Source organism: Tachysurus fulvidraco, chromosome 22 (assembly GCF_022655615.1).
Source record: "Tachysurus fulvidraco isolate hzauxx_2018 chromosome 22, HZAU_PFXX_2.0, whole genome shotgun sequence".
Classification (NCBI taxonomy): Eukaryota; Metazoa; Chordata; class Actinopteri; order Siluriformes; family Bagridae; genus Tachysurus; species Tachysurus fulvidraco.
Genome location: NC_062539.1, coordinates 8,147,507 through 8,166,614, shown reverse-complemented (window position 1 = coordinate 8,166,614; position 19,108 = coordinate 8,147,507). Strand labels below are relative to the sequence as shown.

Genomic DNA, 19,108 nt, shown 5'->3' with positions numbered 1-19,108 from the left:
GTTTGTTTCCATATGAAAAAGGGTAACATTACATATCAGTTGCTGTTCATTTTTCAATAAATATTCAGTTTGGCCCGTGACTTTATCTCATTTTTATATTTTGGCTCACTGTGAATTTGAGTTTGACACCTCTGCTCTAGAGACTTCTGTTTTTAAACAGGCCCTGCAGGAGGAAGTACGTACAACTTCCACCCTGAAACATAAGTTACAAGATGGCAATGGCAATGCAGCTCGTCTTCTTTCTCTACATTTTGGTCTCCATCAGCGGTAAACTAATCTTCTAAAATCCTTCTAAATTAATACAGTAAAGTGTTTGCTATACTATAATGTACAGTTTAGATAACAGACAGTATTCGAAAAAGAATGTTACCCTTTAGGATATAGTGTTAGTGCTTAACTCTGCTAGTGCTTAAACTTTCTAAATTATCTGAAGCCAATGAATATAGTCACTAATTTCTAAATTATTTGCTGTGATCCAATATTACACACCAAATTACACAAAGTATGAACCTGCTCCTTTCAGACAAAGTGACACATGTTAATGGATTATGACAGTCTATAAATAGTTATTACTTTCTAAATATGATTTCTGAGACTGAACTTGTAATTTCAGGAGGCAGATATATATACATTTTAGATTTTAAAAGAATTTATATTTTGAGGAAGCGTAAAATCTGATTGTTTCCTTTTTTTTCTTTGAAAAGAGTCTTTTTTAGGTTACTCTTAGGTTCTTTCCATAGATGAATTGCACTTTGTTCCACAATTCATGCTTGGGCGTAGGTTGTTTCTATTTAGCGCATTGGGGCAAATATTCCTTGTATATTTTATAGTTTAATTATAGTTTGGCATAGATCTAATACTGCAGAGCTTTATAACTGAAATGTATACTATATTAATAATGTATACTATATAAAAAAGGCATAAAAATTAATATTATACATTTTTCTTATCTGAGTATTAACCGAAGATTAATTAATCAAAGCAATGGGCTCGTTTAAGAAATATAAAATAATCATAATACTTAGAATTGCTTTTATTATATTTATATTTTACACTTTATTATCTGTATTTCTTAAAATTTTTGAATGTACAGTAGGTGATTCCTTTTCTGTTTGACTTTATTTTGCTTTGTTAATTTGTTTTGACCGAATTATCTGTCATAATTGTACCATTTTTATGTGAAATTATTTAATTTAAAAATAATTATAAAGCTCAGGGTTTTTTATACAAAAATTGTAAAAACTATATTCTGGTATCGCCCAATACACAAGGTTTCAGTATACTGTACTTAAAATATACAATATTCTGCAGCTATTAATAAAGTATTAGTGGTATTGTGTCTTAAATATTTACATTTACAGCATTTGACAGACACACCTATCTTATCTCCTAACACTTACATTTTATTTCATTTATACAACTCATTGTTAAGGGCCTTGCTGAGGGGCTCAGCAGCAAGAGCTTGCAGGTCCTGGGATTTGAACTCATAACCTTTCACTCGGCAGTTTAACACCTTAACCACTAAGCTACCGTGCCCCATTAAATACACGTATTTAATGTATGGTTTGAATTTTTTATGTATTAGTGTTAACATAGGGATTATACATTACCCACTTTACAATATCAGACACTAAGTGATAATTTACTTATTACTTAGTAGAGTTTGGCCAGTCAAAATGAGCAAGGGGAAGAGCTGCTTAGTGGGGAACACACAAAGTGGCAATAATGCTAGAAAGGTCTGAATGCTTAATAAACATCTTTAAAAAATAAAAAGTAAAGCACAAGACAGACAACTACTCGGTTTGACAACTGATCTCAACTCAGACATGAATTTAAACTTAAACTGAAAATAGTGAGTATGAGACAACCAGCTCTGCAACTGCAAAACAAAAAAATATACCATTTACCTTTGTACATTTACACTTGTTTCACCCACACACACGTTAGTGGAAAAAAACAGCTGCAAGAGGTGCTGTTTTTCTCATAGGTCTAAATAATACATCTCCTGGTGCATACAGGTTTTATGGGACTTTTTCACAAGATGAATGGCTAATCAAATTTAACTAATACTTCTTCAAATGAATTAAACTTCATTTTGGTTATTTAACATCTAAAACCACTTTAAAACTGATTTAAAAGTGAACCTGAAAGGATGCTATTTTACGAATGTAAATGAAAATAAATATATTGGGACTGAGCAGGTGGTATAACAAATTTGTAAATAAAAGTAAGGCTTAAGTGAAACAGCCCAATCTAGGCACATTGCATTCTATTAGTGAAGCTTACTGTAGGTGCAAAATGCTGCAGTTGAGGCAGACTTCTAAAACCATAGAAAACAGCTTAGGGTTGTCTTCTCACCTACCAGTTTCTTCCGTTTTCAGAGCAACATTAAATCAACATGACCCTGCACACAGTGAACCCTATAAAAGTAATGAGCATACATTTGCACTACTGAATTTTAATTGTGTTGTGGAAAAAAAAACACCTCCATGTCAGTTAGAAGGAACTCTGCTATTACTACAGACTGCAAAAAAAAAATGCTTACATCATAAGAAAAAATTCCATTTCAAATTCTGCATATCAAGTTTCAAAGCTTTAGCAGAAAATAATTACAACCCCAAATCAGAAAAAGTTGGGACAGTATGGAAAACACAAATGAAAAAAGAAAGACGTGAGTTCTAAATTTACTTTGACTTTTATTTCATTACAGACAATACAACAGCATATTAATGTGTTCCTCATGATTTTATTGTTGTTGTTGTTGTTGTTGTTGTTGTTTTAAATAAAAAAAATTCCTATTTTGGTTCTTGCAACACATTTAAAAAAAGAGTTGGAACAGTAAACAAACAATTGGACACCAAGTGATGAAGTGTTTCAGGTGTAATTTTGTCCCATTCTTGCTGCAAACAAGTCTTAAGGTGGGCAACAGTACAGGGTCTTCGTACGGGGTCTGCGCTTCAAAATGCGCCACACATTCTCTATTGGAGGCAGGTCGGGACTGCAGCCAGGCCAGTCAAATACCTGAATCCTCTTTCTCAGCAGCCAGGACTTTGTAATGTGTGCAGAATGTGGTTTTGCATTATCTTGTTGAAATATGCATGGATGTCCCTGGAAAAGATGTCTTCTTGAAGGCAGCATATTGTGCTCCAAAATCACTATGTACTTTTCAGCATTAATGGTGCCATTACAGAAATGCAAGTTACCTTTGCCAAGGGCACTTAGGGCTGGGCGATATGGCCGAAGACTGTATATTTTAGTAATCGAGTATTCTACCAAAAATTTCATCGAGTAATCTGACAAAATGTGTTTTTGCTTAGTTAAAGAGCAATATTAAATACAGAAAAATACAGAAAATACAGAATACAGAAGATAAATAAATACAGAAAGAGTGACTAATTGGTTTCCTTTTTTAGAAAAATTAACTTTTATTTCTGTTATCTCACCCTTGCATTTTGCACGCTAGCACGCGCCCTAAAATCAAAAGGCCGCTAACTCCTCGCGTCTCCTTCCGCTTTTACATAAGCGCGTTGTCTCTCACACACACACACACAAATAATTGCACTAGAACGTGACGTGAGCTTTAAAATTAATTAAAAGAGGCTTCGAAGGCAGAGGAATTTGCCTTGAACAATTTTTGTAATTGAGTTACTCGAGGAATCGTTTCAGCCCTAGTTATAATATCCAAAAAACTGCCATACTGGCGAGCTGATATGGCTCAACCAAACATGATACTGTTACATGATTGGCTGTTAGAGTGTCACTCCCCAAGTTGCTAGTTTACCAGAGAGTGAGCACCTTTGTTAATGCAACCAAACGTGCTTCGCAACTTCTGTTTTCTTCCGTCGAAGAACAAAAAATATCGAACGTCTTATCGAGCACATTTTTTATCGCTATCGATCACGTGTCTATCGCGATACATATCATTATCATTTTATCGCCCAGCCCTAGCACTGACACAACCCCATACCATGATAGACCATGGCTTTTGGACTTTTTGCTGGTAACAGTCTGGATGATCCTTTTCGTCTTTAATCCGGAGCACACGGCATCCATTTCTCCCCAAAAATACCTGAAATACTGATTTGTCTGACCACAGTACACGTTTCCACTGTGTGATGGACCATCCTTGATGCCTCCGAGCCCAGAGAAGTCGATGGCGCTTCTGGACACTGTTAACATAGGGCTTCCTTTTGGCACAGTACAGTTTTAACTGGCATTTGTGTATGGAACTATGTATTGTAGTACTTGACAAAGCTTTGCCAAAGTAGTCCTCAGCTCATGTGGTGATATCGCTTATAGATGAATGTCGATTCTTGATGCAGTGCCGCCTGAGTGATCGGAGATCACGGTTGTTCAGCTTAGGCTTGCGCACTTGTCCTTTACGCAATGAAATTTCTCCACATTTCTTGAATCTTTTAATGATGTTATGCACTGTTGAAGGTTCTTTCTTTGAGGAACATTGTTTTTAAACATTTCAATAATTTTCTCATGTATTTGTTGGCAAACTGGCGATCCTCGACCCATCTTTGCTCCTAAAGGACTAGACCTTTTTTGGATGCTGCTTTTGTGCCAAATCATAATTACACCTGTTGACATCACCTGTTTAAAATCACATAATTATTTAACCAATTTACCTGATTACTAGCCCTAAATTGCTCCTGTCCCAACCTTTTTTGGAATGCGTTGCAAGTCTGAATGACAGGAAACGATGTATATTTACAAATGAAATTACCAGACAAAACATGAAATATTTTGTGTTCACATTGTCTGCAATGAAATACAAGACAAAGTAAATTTAGAAATCACTACTTTCTTTTTTTAATTTGTGTTTTCCATACTGTCCCAACTTTTTCTGATTTGGGGTTGTAAATAAATAATAACATCTTTAAAGATGAAAGTTTATTTCCAGAAGAAAAGAGTGGGAGTACAGATTGCATGCACAACCGGTGCACAACCAGGGGTCACTAATGCCCCTTTTCCACACCAGAAAAAAACGGGTGCTGGTTCAGTGCTGGTGCTGGTTCGAAGTTGGTTCCACTGGCGATCCTTCTAAGAACCGGTTTGCCTTTCCATGGGTTAGAGAGCCATCACAGAGCCAAGTGTTATGTCACTGTTTACATGTCATCTTTCTCAGCAAAGTTAGTGCAGCAGCAACAAACACAATCACAAAATCAACAAATGCAGATGTTGCTTTATTGTTAATGCTCATGGCATTGGCATCCAAACGAGGCGAATCCAACATGTACGTGCAGCTCCATGTAATCTGTATAAACTGAGGTTGTAATCGAGAAAGTACATAACTTTATTTTCTTCATTATTTTATCATTAACACAGAAAAAAAAGTTAGCCTTAGTATGTAGCTACCTATCATGTGTGCTGATAGTTGATCATATTGCTGTAAAGTAAAAGTGCATTAAACATTGGTATACTTAAGGTACATTATCAAAGGAGCTAACAGTAACCCCGCCCCCAGCCCAGCCCCTACTTAAGGTACATTATCAAAGGTGCAAACAGTAACCCTGCCCCCAGCTCCGCCCTCAGAATTGCCAGTGCCTTATTTAGATTCAGATCTTAGCTCTGGCTAGTCATTCAAAACTACTTTTCCTAACCCAAAGGCAGAATGTGCAGAATGCAAGAGATCTTGTCAGATATTTTCCTTTAATGCTGCCATATGTCACTCGCCAGCCAGACACCTTTTTTTGTTTGTTTGATTTTGAGGGATGTGCTGTTTTAGGTAATGTCACATTGGTGCTCCTTTTTCTTTATTTGTTAATGATGGCCTTTATGGTGTCCCATGGTACAATCTATTGCTTTGCCACATTTCCGATAATAAACGTGTGCACATTTATTTATTTTATTTATTTTTCTTATTTTTCACTAAAATGCTTCTGATGTTGTAATTTACCAGTGATGATGGGAAATCTGACACAATTTATCTTGGTTTAATTCAGATTTATTTTACATCACAAAACCTTGCTATTTAAAATGCCATATCTTTTGATTTTTGGCACCCCCTAAGGATGACCACAACCCTCAGAATCTAGCACTGTGCTATAGTTTTGTGTATTTTGCTATCATGTGTTACAGCTAAATTAAAGCCCAATCTTGGAAAGATTCATTTGGTAGACAGCGGCCATATCCTTTACAGAGGTTTTACAGACAAATTCTAATGAGCCTTTTTACACAGTTTGGAAAATCTTGCAAACATCCTAGTATTTGTTTACAAAAGATGAATTCTTATTAATAATATTAATAAAGAAAAAATATATACAATATAAATTATTTATAATTATAATACTAAATAATATAATTGACATATTACATTATAATTACAAATTTATTGCATATGCAGCTGAATCAGGAAAAAGAAAAAAATGTGTGCTTATTTAACATAAGACGTGCTCTGTAATTATAAAGCATAGACCACCCCTGACCAGATCATTCTGAAATTGGTTCTAAAATACAAACAAATTAAACATTTTATTTTATTTTATTTTATTTTGGGGGGGGGGGTAATAACAGTATTGGCTTAAGATAATTTTACATACACACAAATCATATGATTAAATGTGATGATTAACACTGACCATACAAAATAGTTTTGAGATGAGCTTATTGATAATGCTACCCACTATTGTTCATAAATAACGTGTTGATCAAAAAAAATTGTACTGCAATTGTTAGTCCAAAATGTTGCTTGAATGTTATTATTATTGTAACATAAAATAAAAATATAATACAAGTTTTAAGGGTATAATGAAATAATATATCTTTACTCTTTTCTTACAGTGTGTGATGATGTTTTTAAGCTGGTTAACAGTTCTGTTCAACTGGACATACAAGAACATTTGGATAAGTCCTTCTTCTTTTTATTGTGGACATTTAACAAAAGCATTACCATTGTGACCTATAGTGGAAATCCCCCAAATAGAGAAGGTGAAAGATATAAAGACAGGGTGAAATTTGATGAGGAAACCTACAGTGTGACACTGAAGAACCTACAGAAGAATGATAGTGGAATCTATGCAGCAAAAGCAGTTGGGGAAAAGGAAGTAATTGTTGCTACGTACCAATTAATGGTGTTCGGTAAGTTTAAAAATGCAGTGTGTGTGTGTGTGTGTGTGTGTGTGTGTGTGTGTGTGTGTGTGTGTGTGTGTGTGTGTGTGTGTGTGTGTGTGTGTGTTTTTATGTGCTGTACAGTTCTTGTGTGTGTGTGTGTGTGTGTGTGTGTGTGTGTGTGTGTGTGTGTGTGTGTGTGTGTGTGTGTGTGTGTGTGTGTGTGTGTGTGTTTCAGATCCAGTGGAGAAACCAGTCCTTACTGCTTCTCTCCAAAGTAATGACACCTGTAATGTGACTCTCACCTGTGAAGCTCAGAAGCTCTCAGTAACCTCTCACTGCTATAATGATAATTGTGATATGAGGGAAAAGAAAACATCTGGAGACATGTTTCCTTTCCTCTCACTGTATGTTAGTAAAAGTTTTATCATTTGTAATCATAGCAACCACGTGAGCTGGAAAAATACATCTATGGCGATAAAACATGTGAAACAACTCTGCCCTAATAAAGGTGAGAGCATGCACATATATACACCATGCAACATATACCATGTTTTTTTTAATTGCACATATACATGTGCATGATATTCCTATTGGATGATATTTAATTTCAGTTGCAATTAAATTTTTTTTCTCTAGAAATTAAACCGGAGGAGACTTCAGGTCATACGACAAAAAATATTATAATAATTTGCTCAGTCATCGTCCCTGTCATCTTCCTTGTCATCATCGTCATTGTTGTATTATGCTGCCAAAAGAAAAGTAGGACTTTTTTGTACCTTTTTTCCATATTATTATTGAAATTAATGTGGAAGTATAGTGGGTACTTGATTCGTGTGGTACATTTTTGATCACTTTATTTTCCAATAATTGTCAGTTATATTGTCATTGATCTGTCAATATCTTGACCCTGAAAGTACCAATCATGGTTTAAAGTAGTATTATATAATTTTTTTTTTCAAGAGAGAATTAGTTGTTTTCTTTACAAAAATTGTTCTGTAATTCATGTAGATTGGGCAAATCACAATTAAATATAAAATACAATAAAGATGAGAGTCACATGTAGAGCCATTAGCTTTTGGGGGGAAAAAAGGGAGATGTTGCACATTTTGTTTATTTATTTATTTATTTTATCACAAGGCCATGTTTTTTTTTCAAAGCGAGAGAGAGAGTTTCTGTATAGAGTAATTACGTTTTATGTAAGAATGGCATTTTTAGTATTAATACAAAAATAATACACAGGATTTGTGTGGAAAGATGCGCTTACCACTTGATCCTTTTCCCCTCGATAATTATTTTATTTTTCCACTTATAATTATTCTAAATTTACATATAATATAAATTCCTTATAACATATTCACTATATCTATGGTGTCAATATAAATTACACCCTTTCATGTTTAGCACATTATGTATATAAATTGTACATATTATTATATCTTTTTTATATCCAAAAATAAGTTGTGATGCTTTGCACTTGAAAATAGTTCAGCTCCAAAAGCTTCAAGCTGTCTCCAGTGAATTTAATTGCTACTGAAAGCTGATAATTATTAATGCTTTGAAAAATAACTGCACAAGTCATGAAACAGACACACAAATGCTTACACATTTTTTTTCATTATTTTGTTTATTATTTTTTATGTTTTTATCTAGGCAAGAATTTCATTAAATGGAGACATAAATGACATTTACATTTTAATGACAGTTATTATTAGTTTTTTATTATTCTTTTATTTTAATCTAAATAATGAATTCATATGCTCTTTTTGTAGAAGCTGATTGTCAAAACAGGAACACTGATGCAATGCCAGGTAATGCAGCTTTAATAAAGTATTAGGAGACAGTCCAGAACATTAACATTACAGAACCAGGCACAGGTCAGCAGACTGGCAAACAGGATAAAATATGCTAGGCAGAAACACAGGTATCTAGGGTTAGGAACTAGGGTTAAGATATTGGGTTAAGATATTGTTTACACAATAACAGAGGCTTGCTATAGTCAGACACACAAGGTAAGTTCAGCATATACTGGTGTGTGTATGAAAGTCTTGTAAAAAAAAAAAAAAAAAAAGGGTGGGGTGGGGGGGTGAATGGAGTGTGTATGATTGGAAACTAGGTGAGACTTTCCAGACGTCTGGCGATTATGAGCCAAGGCAGTGATTGTGGGTTCTGGAAAATAAACTCTGGTGTTTCTAGGCCATGGTGCATGTTGGTAGTTGGAGTTTGTGGCTTTGACTGACCTATAATTCATTAAAACGAGTATAGTTCATGTATAACACAAGCTTGAGCAAGGCCCTTAACCCTCCCTGCTCCAGGGGCACTGTACAGTATAATAGCGGCTCCTGCGCACCCTAATCTGTTGGGATATGGGAAGAACAGAATTCCACTGTGCTGTAATGTATATGTGGCGATAATAAAGACTTCCATGCCCCAATTTATTCATATTAGTTTAATATGATTTTTTTCCAACGGTTTTAATGCAAATGATTTTGCAATATTATGTACAAACATTAAGTATCAATGATTAAAGCAGATTATTTTACTACACCTTTAATTATTGTCAGTAACTACTAAACAGAGTGTGTATATTGTTTGTTACCAAGTCAAAAAGAAAACAACATAAGCTGCAAAAAGAAAAGTGCATTTGAGTAATTCAGGTAATTATCTTGCGGCAATTTGCACATTTTATATTAGAAATCAACAACTTTTAGCTAGTTAATTATCAATTCCCATTACATAAAGTCCCATAATTCTGGAAGTGTTTAAGCATATAGTGGGGTGCTTTGTGGTTTGTGATTGAGTCTTGCAAACATCAATTAAAGTTGGGGTGTACGATGTTTGAAAAATGCTTCAGAAAACAGTCGGGCCGACTGACAAAACAAACGTGTAGCCAATGAGCAGAAAGGGGCGTGTCTTCTCAATACGCGGCAGAGTGCTCAGTGCGCATGTCTGACATTAGCAGAAAGCGATTGAAACATTGACATGGAGGATACCTGTCGTTACCTCTGCCTCGGGTTCTAGGTGTTGAACGTCGTCTTCCACGTGAAACAGAGCTAAACCTTTCACAGTACAACACACAGTACTACAAAAACACATTTGTATTACCATAGTATTACTCGTTGAGTTTATTTATTGATAAAAATTTCCCCTCGGCCAGCTGCCCCAGCAGGTTCCGCCATAATAGTTGCCTGCGTTATGTATGTATGTGTGGGGCGGAGCTTTCAAAACAGGGATGACACCCATTTGGGTTAGGGGCGTGCTTTTTTTGGTGATTTCAAATCACCAACAATCAGTCAACATTGGCTTTCAAACATTGTGCACACACCTTTAATATTAAATATCATACCAATTCCTTTTCTTTTCTTTTTATTTCAGTTAATGAATAACACAATAAATAGACATGGGCAGTATAGTTGTTAGTATTATCAATCTAATGTGTATTGAATTTATGTCTGGTATTTAGAGATAGAATTTTTGTGCAGTTTCTGAGGGATTAGTCTGATATTTATATTTTAATTGTGTCTGATATTTTATTTTGAATGCAATTTATAAATATAAATTATTTCATTTCTAAACCTGCTAGATTCTGTCAACACAATCTATGAAGAAGTTGATGCTAAAAACAAGGTGACCTTTTGATAGTAATCTCTTTTGCATATCAGTTACAAATTACTGGGGGGAAAACAGTATATGGTGTGTATAACAGTTTGGTTAAACCATGTCTACAGGGGGGGAAAAAAGCAGAGTCAGTTGAGATGTCAGAGAACCATGCGGCTCCTTCTACTGTGTACTATACTGTTGGGATGCAAGCCCTCGCTTATAGTAATGATGAGAGCACTGTAAGTGTTATATATAATGTTATATGTCTATTGTATAAAATATAAATATGCATTTATACACTGTTATTTATGTAGATACCATACCTTCCTTATACATGATGGTTTATTGTATTTTTTTAAACCACAAATATTGTAAAAAGTATAATGTCAATTTTTTCCTTTTTTTTTTTTTTTGCAATCCATCAATTCATTTAGTTGCTCAAAGGCCTTACAGTGACTCTTTAGTACTCTAGTATAGCTTAATACTTTAGTACTGTCTATTTTGCTTACCAGTCTGTATGTTACAGAGTGATGTCTTTCACTAAGCTTTGAGACTTCAGATCACACTGAACTTTTAAAATGCTTCGGTGGCATGGATTCTCCTGTTTAAATCAATCCCTCTGGTAGCTTTACATGGTCATGTATTCATTCTTGTGAGATTTTTTTTGTTCAAAAACAATGTATTCTACATTTGATTCTTTACAGTATTCAGGTTTAATTCCCTTTTTTATTTGCAATCAGTAACCTAGCCAATCTGCTCTTGAAGAAAGGATCTGTGTACATTTTTAGGGAGAATTTAACCATAGTTAATTTTTTTTGACAGCAGAAATATTGTTCACACCAGAAATAATTTATTCTAGACTAGAACAATAAACGCCCCACTGTAGTTCGAGAAATATGCAAGCTTGTCATTATCGTCTCTATAAACACAATTATGGAGTTATGTGATCAGTGTTCTATAGCTATGTGATAAGCACATAGGCCTATGTTCTTTGGTTAGTTACATTTTTATTTTTTATTGTACTAAATTTTTAATGCCAGTAATGTTGAAATATTTTCAAAATGTTACTAATTTCACCCCAATTATTTCATGGCTTTTTTCATGCATCACTTCAGCTTGTTTAATTTCATAGAACTGATGTAGCGTCCGCTTTTATTGGTAATTTTAATTATTTTGCTACTTTTTGTTATTAGTGCAATTTTTGGAAGAAGCTTCAATAATCTTGTTTATCTTGCTTTTATCATTAATATTTTTTATAGATTTTACAAATAAGTTTTATCCAGAAAGTACAGCTATTTCATTGCTTACACCAGACTTTTGTAAAGAGGGCAATTTATTTTTTTTTCCTATTTCTGTACCACAGAGACTTCTATACTTCCTAGACTTCTAGACTTCTAGACTTCCTACTTCTATACGTTTTAAATTACTGTCTGTACTAATGTGGCTAATAGGAGTAGTAGAAACAGAAAAAAGTTATTCATAATATTTTCTATTGTTGGAGATGAATAGATAAATAAACACTTTAAATATGTGGACCAAATAAGTGCCTAGAACATATCTAGCTAAAACAATATCTCTGTCGATCTGTTTAATTAAATATATTTTAACTAGAACAATGCAGAACATTACGGTCTGTGCCCTATACAGTACATGTATTTGCTCCAGTTTATCAACTGCATTGTGACTCATTATTACAAAATCTTAATTAAGGAAATCACAATGTTATTATTATGCATAAGAATAATATTATTAATTACCAAGTGTGTTTAACCAGTCTAACTTTATATGTATGTCTATATGTCTGTCTTATATATTTGTTTATTATTATGTGCTATATTTGAATGTTCAAATTTTATTTTCTTTGTTCCTTTCTTTAGGGAATGGACACGAAAGTGCACCCCAGTTACAGTAAATTCGGTGAAACTCATCAAGTATGCTTAACAGAATCTTTCTGATTTACTGAGTTACTGTAATTAGAGTCTGTGATGTAGTTTGAAGTTTCATTTTGAAAATGTAATTATGGCTTGTTTATTTTTTATATATGTATATTTTTGTACCTAGTATGAAGGAGGACAATGGAACGCTGATTCAGTGGACTTACCACAAACCATTTATTCTACAGTAAAGAAGCCTGGTAAACCTGTGAGAGAAGCATGAACATGTCTTTATGTTCCATTAAACATTTTCCATGCAGAATGTGCAATACCTAAAGAATTCTGGACAAATGTGATGATTGTAGTGATGATTATGTATGTAGAGGCATAAATGCCACAAATGTCTGTGGCATAAGAACAGAATGCTTTAAAAAGGTCTCATTATTTTGTAATATTCTTTTTTTATTTAAAGTATTCATAAGTTTTGTTGATTATTGTTTAGTTTTAAGTTTTGTTGATTATTGTAAGTATAATTGTTAGAGGGGGGAAATGGTAGGCCTTCAGTAATGTAACAATTTACCAGAACTTATCAATTTATCACCAAGTGTTCACTTCTCCTGAAGTGTATGATCAGTTTATTGTTTTTGTTTAGTTTAGTTTAGTGTAATTATATTGAGTTGATACAGTTTAGTGTAATTGTATTGAATTGATAGAGAGCTATAGATTTTTGTATATATATATATATATATATATATATATATATATATATATATATATATATAGAGAGAGAGAGAGAGAGAGAGAGAGAGAGAGAGAGAGAGAGAGAGAGAGAGAGAGATAGATATAAGTATTATGTTTTAAATCTATCTATCTGTCTGTCTGTCTGTCTGTCTGTCTGTCTTATTTAATATTTTAAAATATTTTAAAATACCATGGCTGCAAAATGCCAAAAGTCAGCTTAAATGACATGTTCACAGTATATACAGTAAATAAACAAAACAGAATGAAAATGTTTTGTCTTTGCAGTATATATTACAATCACCAAACTAATTTTGTTATAAAAGAATCCACCACACCACACACCCAACTCCATTTTCATTATTTTTTATCTCCTACATGTGTCCCTGCTTCATCAGAATAATACCCAACATGCAACATTTATTCTCTTCTTTTTCACAGTCTTTCTCTAGCTACATACAGTATACATCACATGATCCTCTGAATAAATGCCTCAACAGAATGAGATATTCACAGTTTTGTTGCATTCGTGTTTTGTTCTGAGGATTTGGCAGCAGGGTTATTTCATTAAATTAGCAGAACTTTCAGGGGACTCTGGTTGAAGGCAGGGCAATAATCTAGCAGAGCATTTTAGCATAGTAATTAATAGCAGAGATGTGTGCCAGTGCAGTTTTTAGAGCTAAATCAAATGGCCTCCCACACAATGGTCTTTAACTTGTAACTTATTGCTGTCATTAGCATCCTTTTTTTTAAATTTTGACGTCTATCCTGACGATTCTGTAAATTTTGCCTCTGTATTATAACGTAAACAAATGTTTTTATAACTCAATATACTATAAAACATTGTAAATGGCTAAACAGATGCATTTTACAGTTTTTATTGTTTTCCTCTTTATTTCTCTGATGAAGCAGAACAAAATGGTGGTAGAACACACATCACATCACGTGCTTCCTGTCATATGCCAAAACGGAAACAGTTATTTTCACACTGAGTTTCACATCACAGAATACTCAGACATGTGTACTACAAAGATGCGAGAGGCAAAAAAGACAAAACTTAACCTCAATGGGTTATGACCCCGAGTTAAGTCTAGGAGGTTCTTAGGGTCAGCAACTAGTTATGACCAAAGTGGCTGTGAAGGAATGGACAAGGTTAATCTGTTCCATATGATAATTACCATAAATAGCCAACAACAGTAATTACATATCCGGACAAAATGCTTGTGATGATTTTTCTTTACTGTACAACATGGCAGTCTTATTTACAATAATATATACAAAAATGGTTTTGTACTACTACACCAGACATTGAAAATCATCTACTGTATAATTGTGTCCAAGCATAACTTTATTCTTTCTGCAAACATGTGAGCCAGTAACTTAGCAACATATATATAAAGTTATGGGTCTCCAATTGTCTAATAGTAAGGGATCTTTATTAGGTTTTGGGATCAGTGTAATTAAACCCTGACACATTGTTGATGGGAGTTTACCATTATCTACTGTATAGCCTCTTGAAAAACTAAAACTAAAAATTCCAATATGTAATCTTGAAATGCCTTATATAGTAAAATTCTCCAGTAAGGCCATCATTGCTTGGGGATTTATTATCTTATAATTTACTTATGCTTTTTTTTAGTTCTTCTAAGGATATATTTTGGTCACATAATTCTTTCTGGGCTTTGTCAATGCTTCTAAAACAAAAGAGAATTAAATTTGACATTACTTGGACAAAAGATTTGCATAATATCAGTACAGTGTTCATTCAAATAGCCAATCTTATCCCAGGTGATAATTCTCTGCTATAACACAATCTACCACTTGATTTTATTTATTTTTTTATCTCCTACATAAGTTCCACAATAACAATGAAATCTGTAATTCTTATTTTCATCTCTCTCACTGTGTCTCTCATGCTGCCAAATACATCACATGCATTGCAGATTTCACCAATACCTATATGAATATTGCAATGATCACATTTTTAATCTGCAGTATGTTATGCATGCTAGTTATCAATTACCTAGGAAAACTGACATTTTCAGATTTTTAAAATGTATTGCAAAACATAAATCAGCTCACTTATCTCATATTCTGCTTTGCCTTTACTCATCTCAACAGCCTCCACCACACACGAGTTATTTGTACATTTACAATGTTTATTGCTTGCTGCACAGTGAGTATATGATCTTATTCTGCTTCTTCCTTTCTGAAAAATGCATATGTGGATGAGGGTTCCTTTTTTCTCTTAATCTTCTTAAGATATTGTGACTATAAAGGACTCTTCACCTCTTAAGATGGTGATAAACTCTGAAGGCATCTATACATATTTTTTCATGTCTTTAGGTTGCACTGGGTGTATTTTGTACTTTGTAGAGACATTTAAATTGTTCTGTTGCTCGGCACAGCATGTAAATCTTAGTCCCTTAGTACCTACAATTAAATTCATAGTCAAGGCAGACAAAATCGAAACTAGAAGAAGCAGAAGCAAAAACACGAAATGGAATCTTACCATACACACATCCACAACATGCTACAGTACACTAGTTTGCACCCAATAAAACACACAATAGGACACCATCAACAGCAACTAAAGAGTGTCAGCAATGATATCTAATGTACTTTTACGATGGGTGAACCCCTGGACAATTAAAGACCAGTGCATCAGACTCTGGTTGTTGTTACGCATTTGGTGTAAAGACACTAAAAGGTTGTGGTCAGTGTAAACATGGAATGGAGCATCACTGTCATCAAAATAAAGTTTGAAGTTCTGTAAAGCCATCAACAAGGCAAAAGTCTCCTTTCCAGTAGTTCTGTAGTTAAGCTGGTGCTTCAGGAACTTCTGTGAGTAGTAGCATACCAATGGATCCAGCCCATGGCCATCTTCCTGTTTGAGTACCAGCACTACTGGTATCTAATTTCAGACTGATTGGCTTGTTCATACCAGGTGCAGAACTGGAGAGCTGGTTGGTAGGAGTTTCAACAGGAGTTGAAGACAGACTGGCACATAGTGATGGCGAAGTGAAGCTTTCTTGAAACAGTGAAGCTTTCAACCCAATTGTATCGGAAAAAGGTTCATTACTCAAAGCTTTTCAAATCAGAGCCCGATAAGGACCTCTGCTGGTGAAAGTGCTATCACAAAATGTTCCACAACCAATGTATTAATTTTAGAAGCAAAAATTAATGGATTGACAAATTAAGGATAGATTAAAAAAATAAATGAATCAATATTTTAAATACAATAATGTACGTTCTTATTGCATTTCTATAATTTACTATCTTACTTTTAATTATGCACAATGTACTTTGTTAAATTTAACTTTTTGTACTATTTGTATGCAGCACAGCTGCAAATGCTTTGGTAATACAAATGTACAGTTTTTGTCATGCCAATAAAGCACACTTAAATTGTGTGTGTGTGTGTGTGTGTGTGTGTGTGTGTGTGTGTGTGTGTGTGTGTGTGTGTGTGTGTATGTGTGTGTGTGTGTGAGAGAGAGAGAGAGAGAGAGAGAGAGAGAGAGAGAGAGAGAGAGAGAGAGAGAGAGAAGGTGTTCCTATTTTCACAATAATAAAATAACAGCAGCCCTTTTAAACCACTTAATTATTCAAATAATTAAAACTGAAACAAGTGAATAAAATTAAAAGTAGGCTTTAACCTTGGCTGTTGGCTACATCTTGGCCAGAGGATCTGACGAAAATGCCTCAACCTGGATGATGTATTATTATAGACCAGCTGCTGGGAGCAAATCAAACACTGGATCTAAAAACAGATTAAGGATAGACCTTGTCTCAAAAGTATAAAGTGTGAACCATTTAAAAAAGATCATGCTATTAAGCGGGGCACAAAAGGCTTTTCTTGCATTCCTTTTCATTTTTCAACTTATTACTACTATCCAATAAATATATATGACAAAATGTACGACATTAAATGTTACACTGAATCGTATAATTGCCCAATAATGAGTGAAGTTATAAATATAGATATAAATATATCCGGATTTGGTCATCTTGAAAACGGTGTATGTGGATCAGGGTGATCCAATTCAATGTTGCTTTTCAATGATCCTGAATAGAAAAAAATGGGATTTCCAAATCCGGATCATTTTGATCCGGATTAAACTTTTTGAACAACTGGTCCTTCAAGATTACCAAATTCGGATTACCTGTGCTCTAAATGGAACAACATATCACATGAGCTACCAGCTATGTAAAGAACAGTTTGAAGAGCCAACATGGGGAGTTTTTTTATTTTGAGACAAAACCCAAAAAATAACAAACATCCACTTCCATTCATAATTTCTCTTATGACCCCTCATCTTAGTCATAAAAAATAAATATACATTAACAAATACGTTGTGGATATTTTGAAAATGTCTTAAAAAAAATAAAATGGCTAAATGTCCAATAGTTAACAAAATAAAGAATGTTCAGGGTTCTTTTTCATCTGAGGACGAGAGACCAGTATTTCCAAGCTCTGCTTTTAGGAGGCGGATCTGAAGTTTTGTTTTGAAGTTTTGCTTCAATAAAAGTATATACACTCATTCATTCATTCATTCATCTTCTACCACTTATCCGAGTATATACACTAAATGATACAAATGTATTATTTGACCCATTTTAAAGTTAATACACTTTCCTCCTGGAATCGACCTTGAAATCCTACCCCCTGTTGGGATCAGGATAATCCTGTTTTTTTTTTTTTTTGGATCAAAGTTATCCACATCCTACTGACAAGTTTTGAACAACACAAACTGAAGGTTTGATCCAGATTAAAACTAGGATTGGATTTCGTAATCTAATCGGATTTCAGATTCCTTCTTTCCCTTTTGAACAACCCATTTTCAAGATTTGATCCAATCCGATAACCAAAATCCGATCAGCTTACTTTGAACAACTGGCCCTAGCTTATGGCAACCTTAAACATGAATGCATCAGATTCCACACACCAGTGTAACCCAAGTGCTCTTTCTACAGGTAGATCATCTTTATCCAGGTTGAGATCTTTAGGTGATTTTGACAGGCTTTCTTCTGGAATACTTGCTAAAACCTTATGGCTATTACGCATCCATTTGGATAGCTGGAATCGTCTTTTACACTGCAGTTGTCTTTAACCATGTGAGGTGCTTCCTCTTCAGTGGAAACAGATGTTAAACCATCATCTACATAAAAGTTATGCAGGATCGTATTCAAGACGTTTTTTGGAAAGCAATCGCTGTAATCTTCAGCAAGTTTTCGCAGAGTAAAATTGCAACAGCTCTGTTATAAAATAGCTCCAAACAGATGCACTTTCATTCCATTTTCTGTGAAGTTTTCCGTAGTATCACTATTGGGCCACCATATAAAACGAAGAAAATCCACATTCTCCTGTGACACATTCACTTGGTGAAACATGGCTTGAATGTCTGCCATCAAAGTCACATGCTCTTGCCTGAGCCTGGTCAAATCACCAAATGTTTTGGTGAGATTTGGGCCTTGTAGTAATTGTGAATTCAAGGACACTCCTTTATAAACTGCACTACAATCAAACACAACTCTAATAGTCTTCTTTTTAGGATGGTATACCCCATGAAGTGGGATATACCACACTTTACCATCATTCCGAAGTAACTGATATTGTGGTACTGCTTCAGCATACCCCTTATCGATAACAACAGTGAGAAAAGCTGTGTATTCATTTGAAAACTCCTGGTTCCTATTGAACTTCCTTTTCAAGTTCATTAAACATTGTTCAACAAGGCACCTATTATTAGGCATGATGTCATCATCCTTCATGAAGGGTAAGTCAATACAGTAGTGACCATTTTCAGTGCTAATTGATCCATTATCTCCATAAACCTTTG

At 34.2% G+C, this 19,108-nt stretch overlaps 2 protein-coding genes across 3 annotated transcripts in view; both read left to right on the top strand.

The window, feature by feature from the left end:
* Positions 1-13,783, top strand: part of LOC113636965 (SLAM family member 7-like) — a 57,024-nt gene extending 43,241 nt beyond the window's left edge. The window contains exons 1-9 of one of the 2 annotated variants that reach the window (XM_047806450.1): positions 200-267; positions 6,790-7,086; positions 7,295-7,567; positions 7,696-7,818; positions 8,829-8,867; positions 10,640-10,683; positions 10,785-10,895; positions 12,534-12,587; positions 12,718-13,783. In XM_047806450.1, coding sequence (XP_047662406.1) covers positions 213-267; positions 6,790-7,086; positions 7,295-7,567; positions 7,696-7,818; positions 8,829-8,867; positions 10,640-10,683; positions 10,785-10,895; positions 12,534-12,587; positions 12,718-12,813 — 1,092 coding nt within the window. In that variant the 5' untranslated portion in view covers positions 200-212 and the 3' untranslated portion in view covers positions 12,814-13,783. Of the gene's footprint in view, positions 1-199; positions 268-6,789; positions 7,087-7,294; positions 7,568-7,695; positions 7,819-8,828; positions 8,868-10,639; positions 10,684-10,784; positions 10,896-12,533; positions 12,588-12,717 lie in introns of those variants that run through there. The other variant, XM_047806449.1, reaches the window with a different exon arrangement.
* Positions 1-19,108, top strand: part of LOC125139947 (SLAM family member 5-like) — a 58,310-nt gene that overhangs the window by 21,858 nt on the left and 17,344 nt on the right. The window lies entirely within an intron of this gene.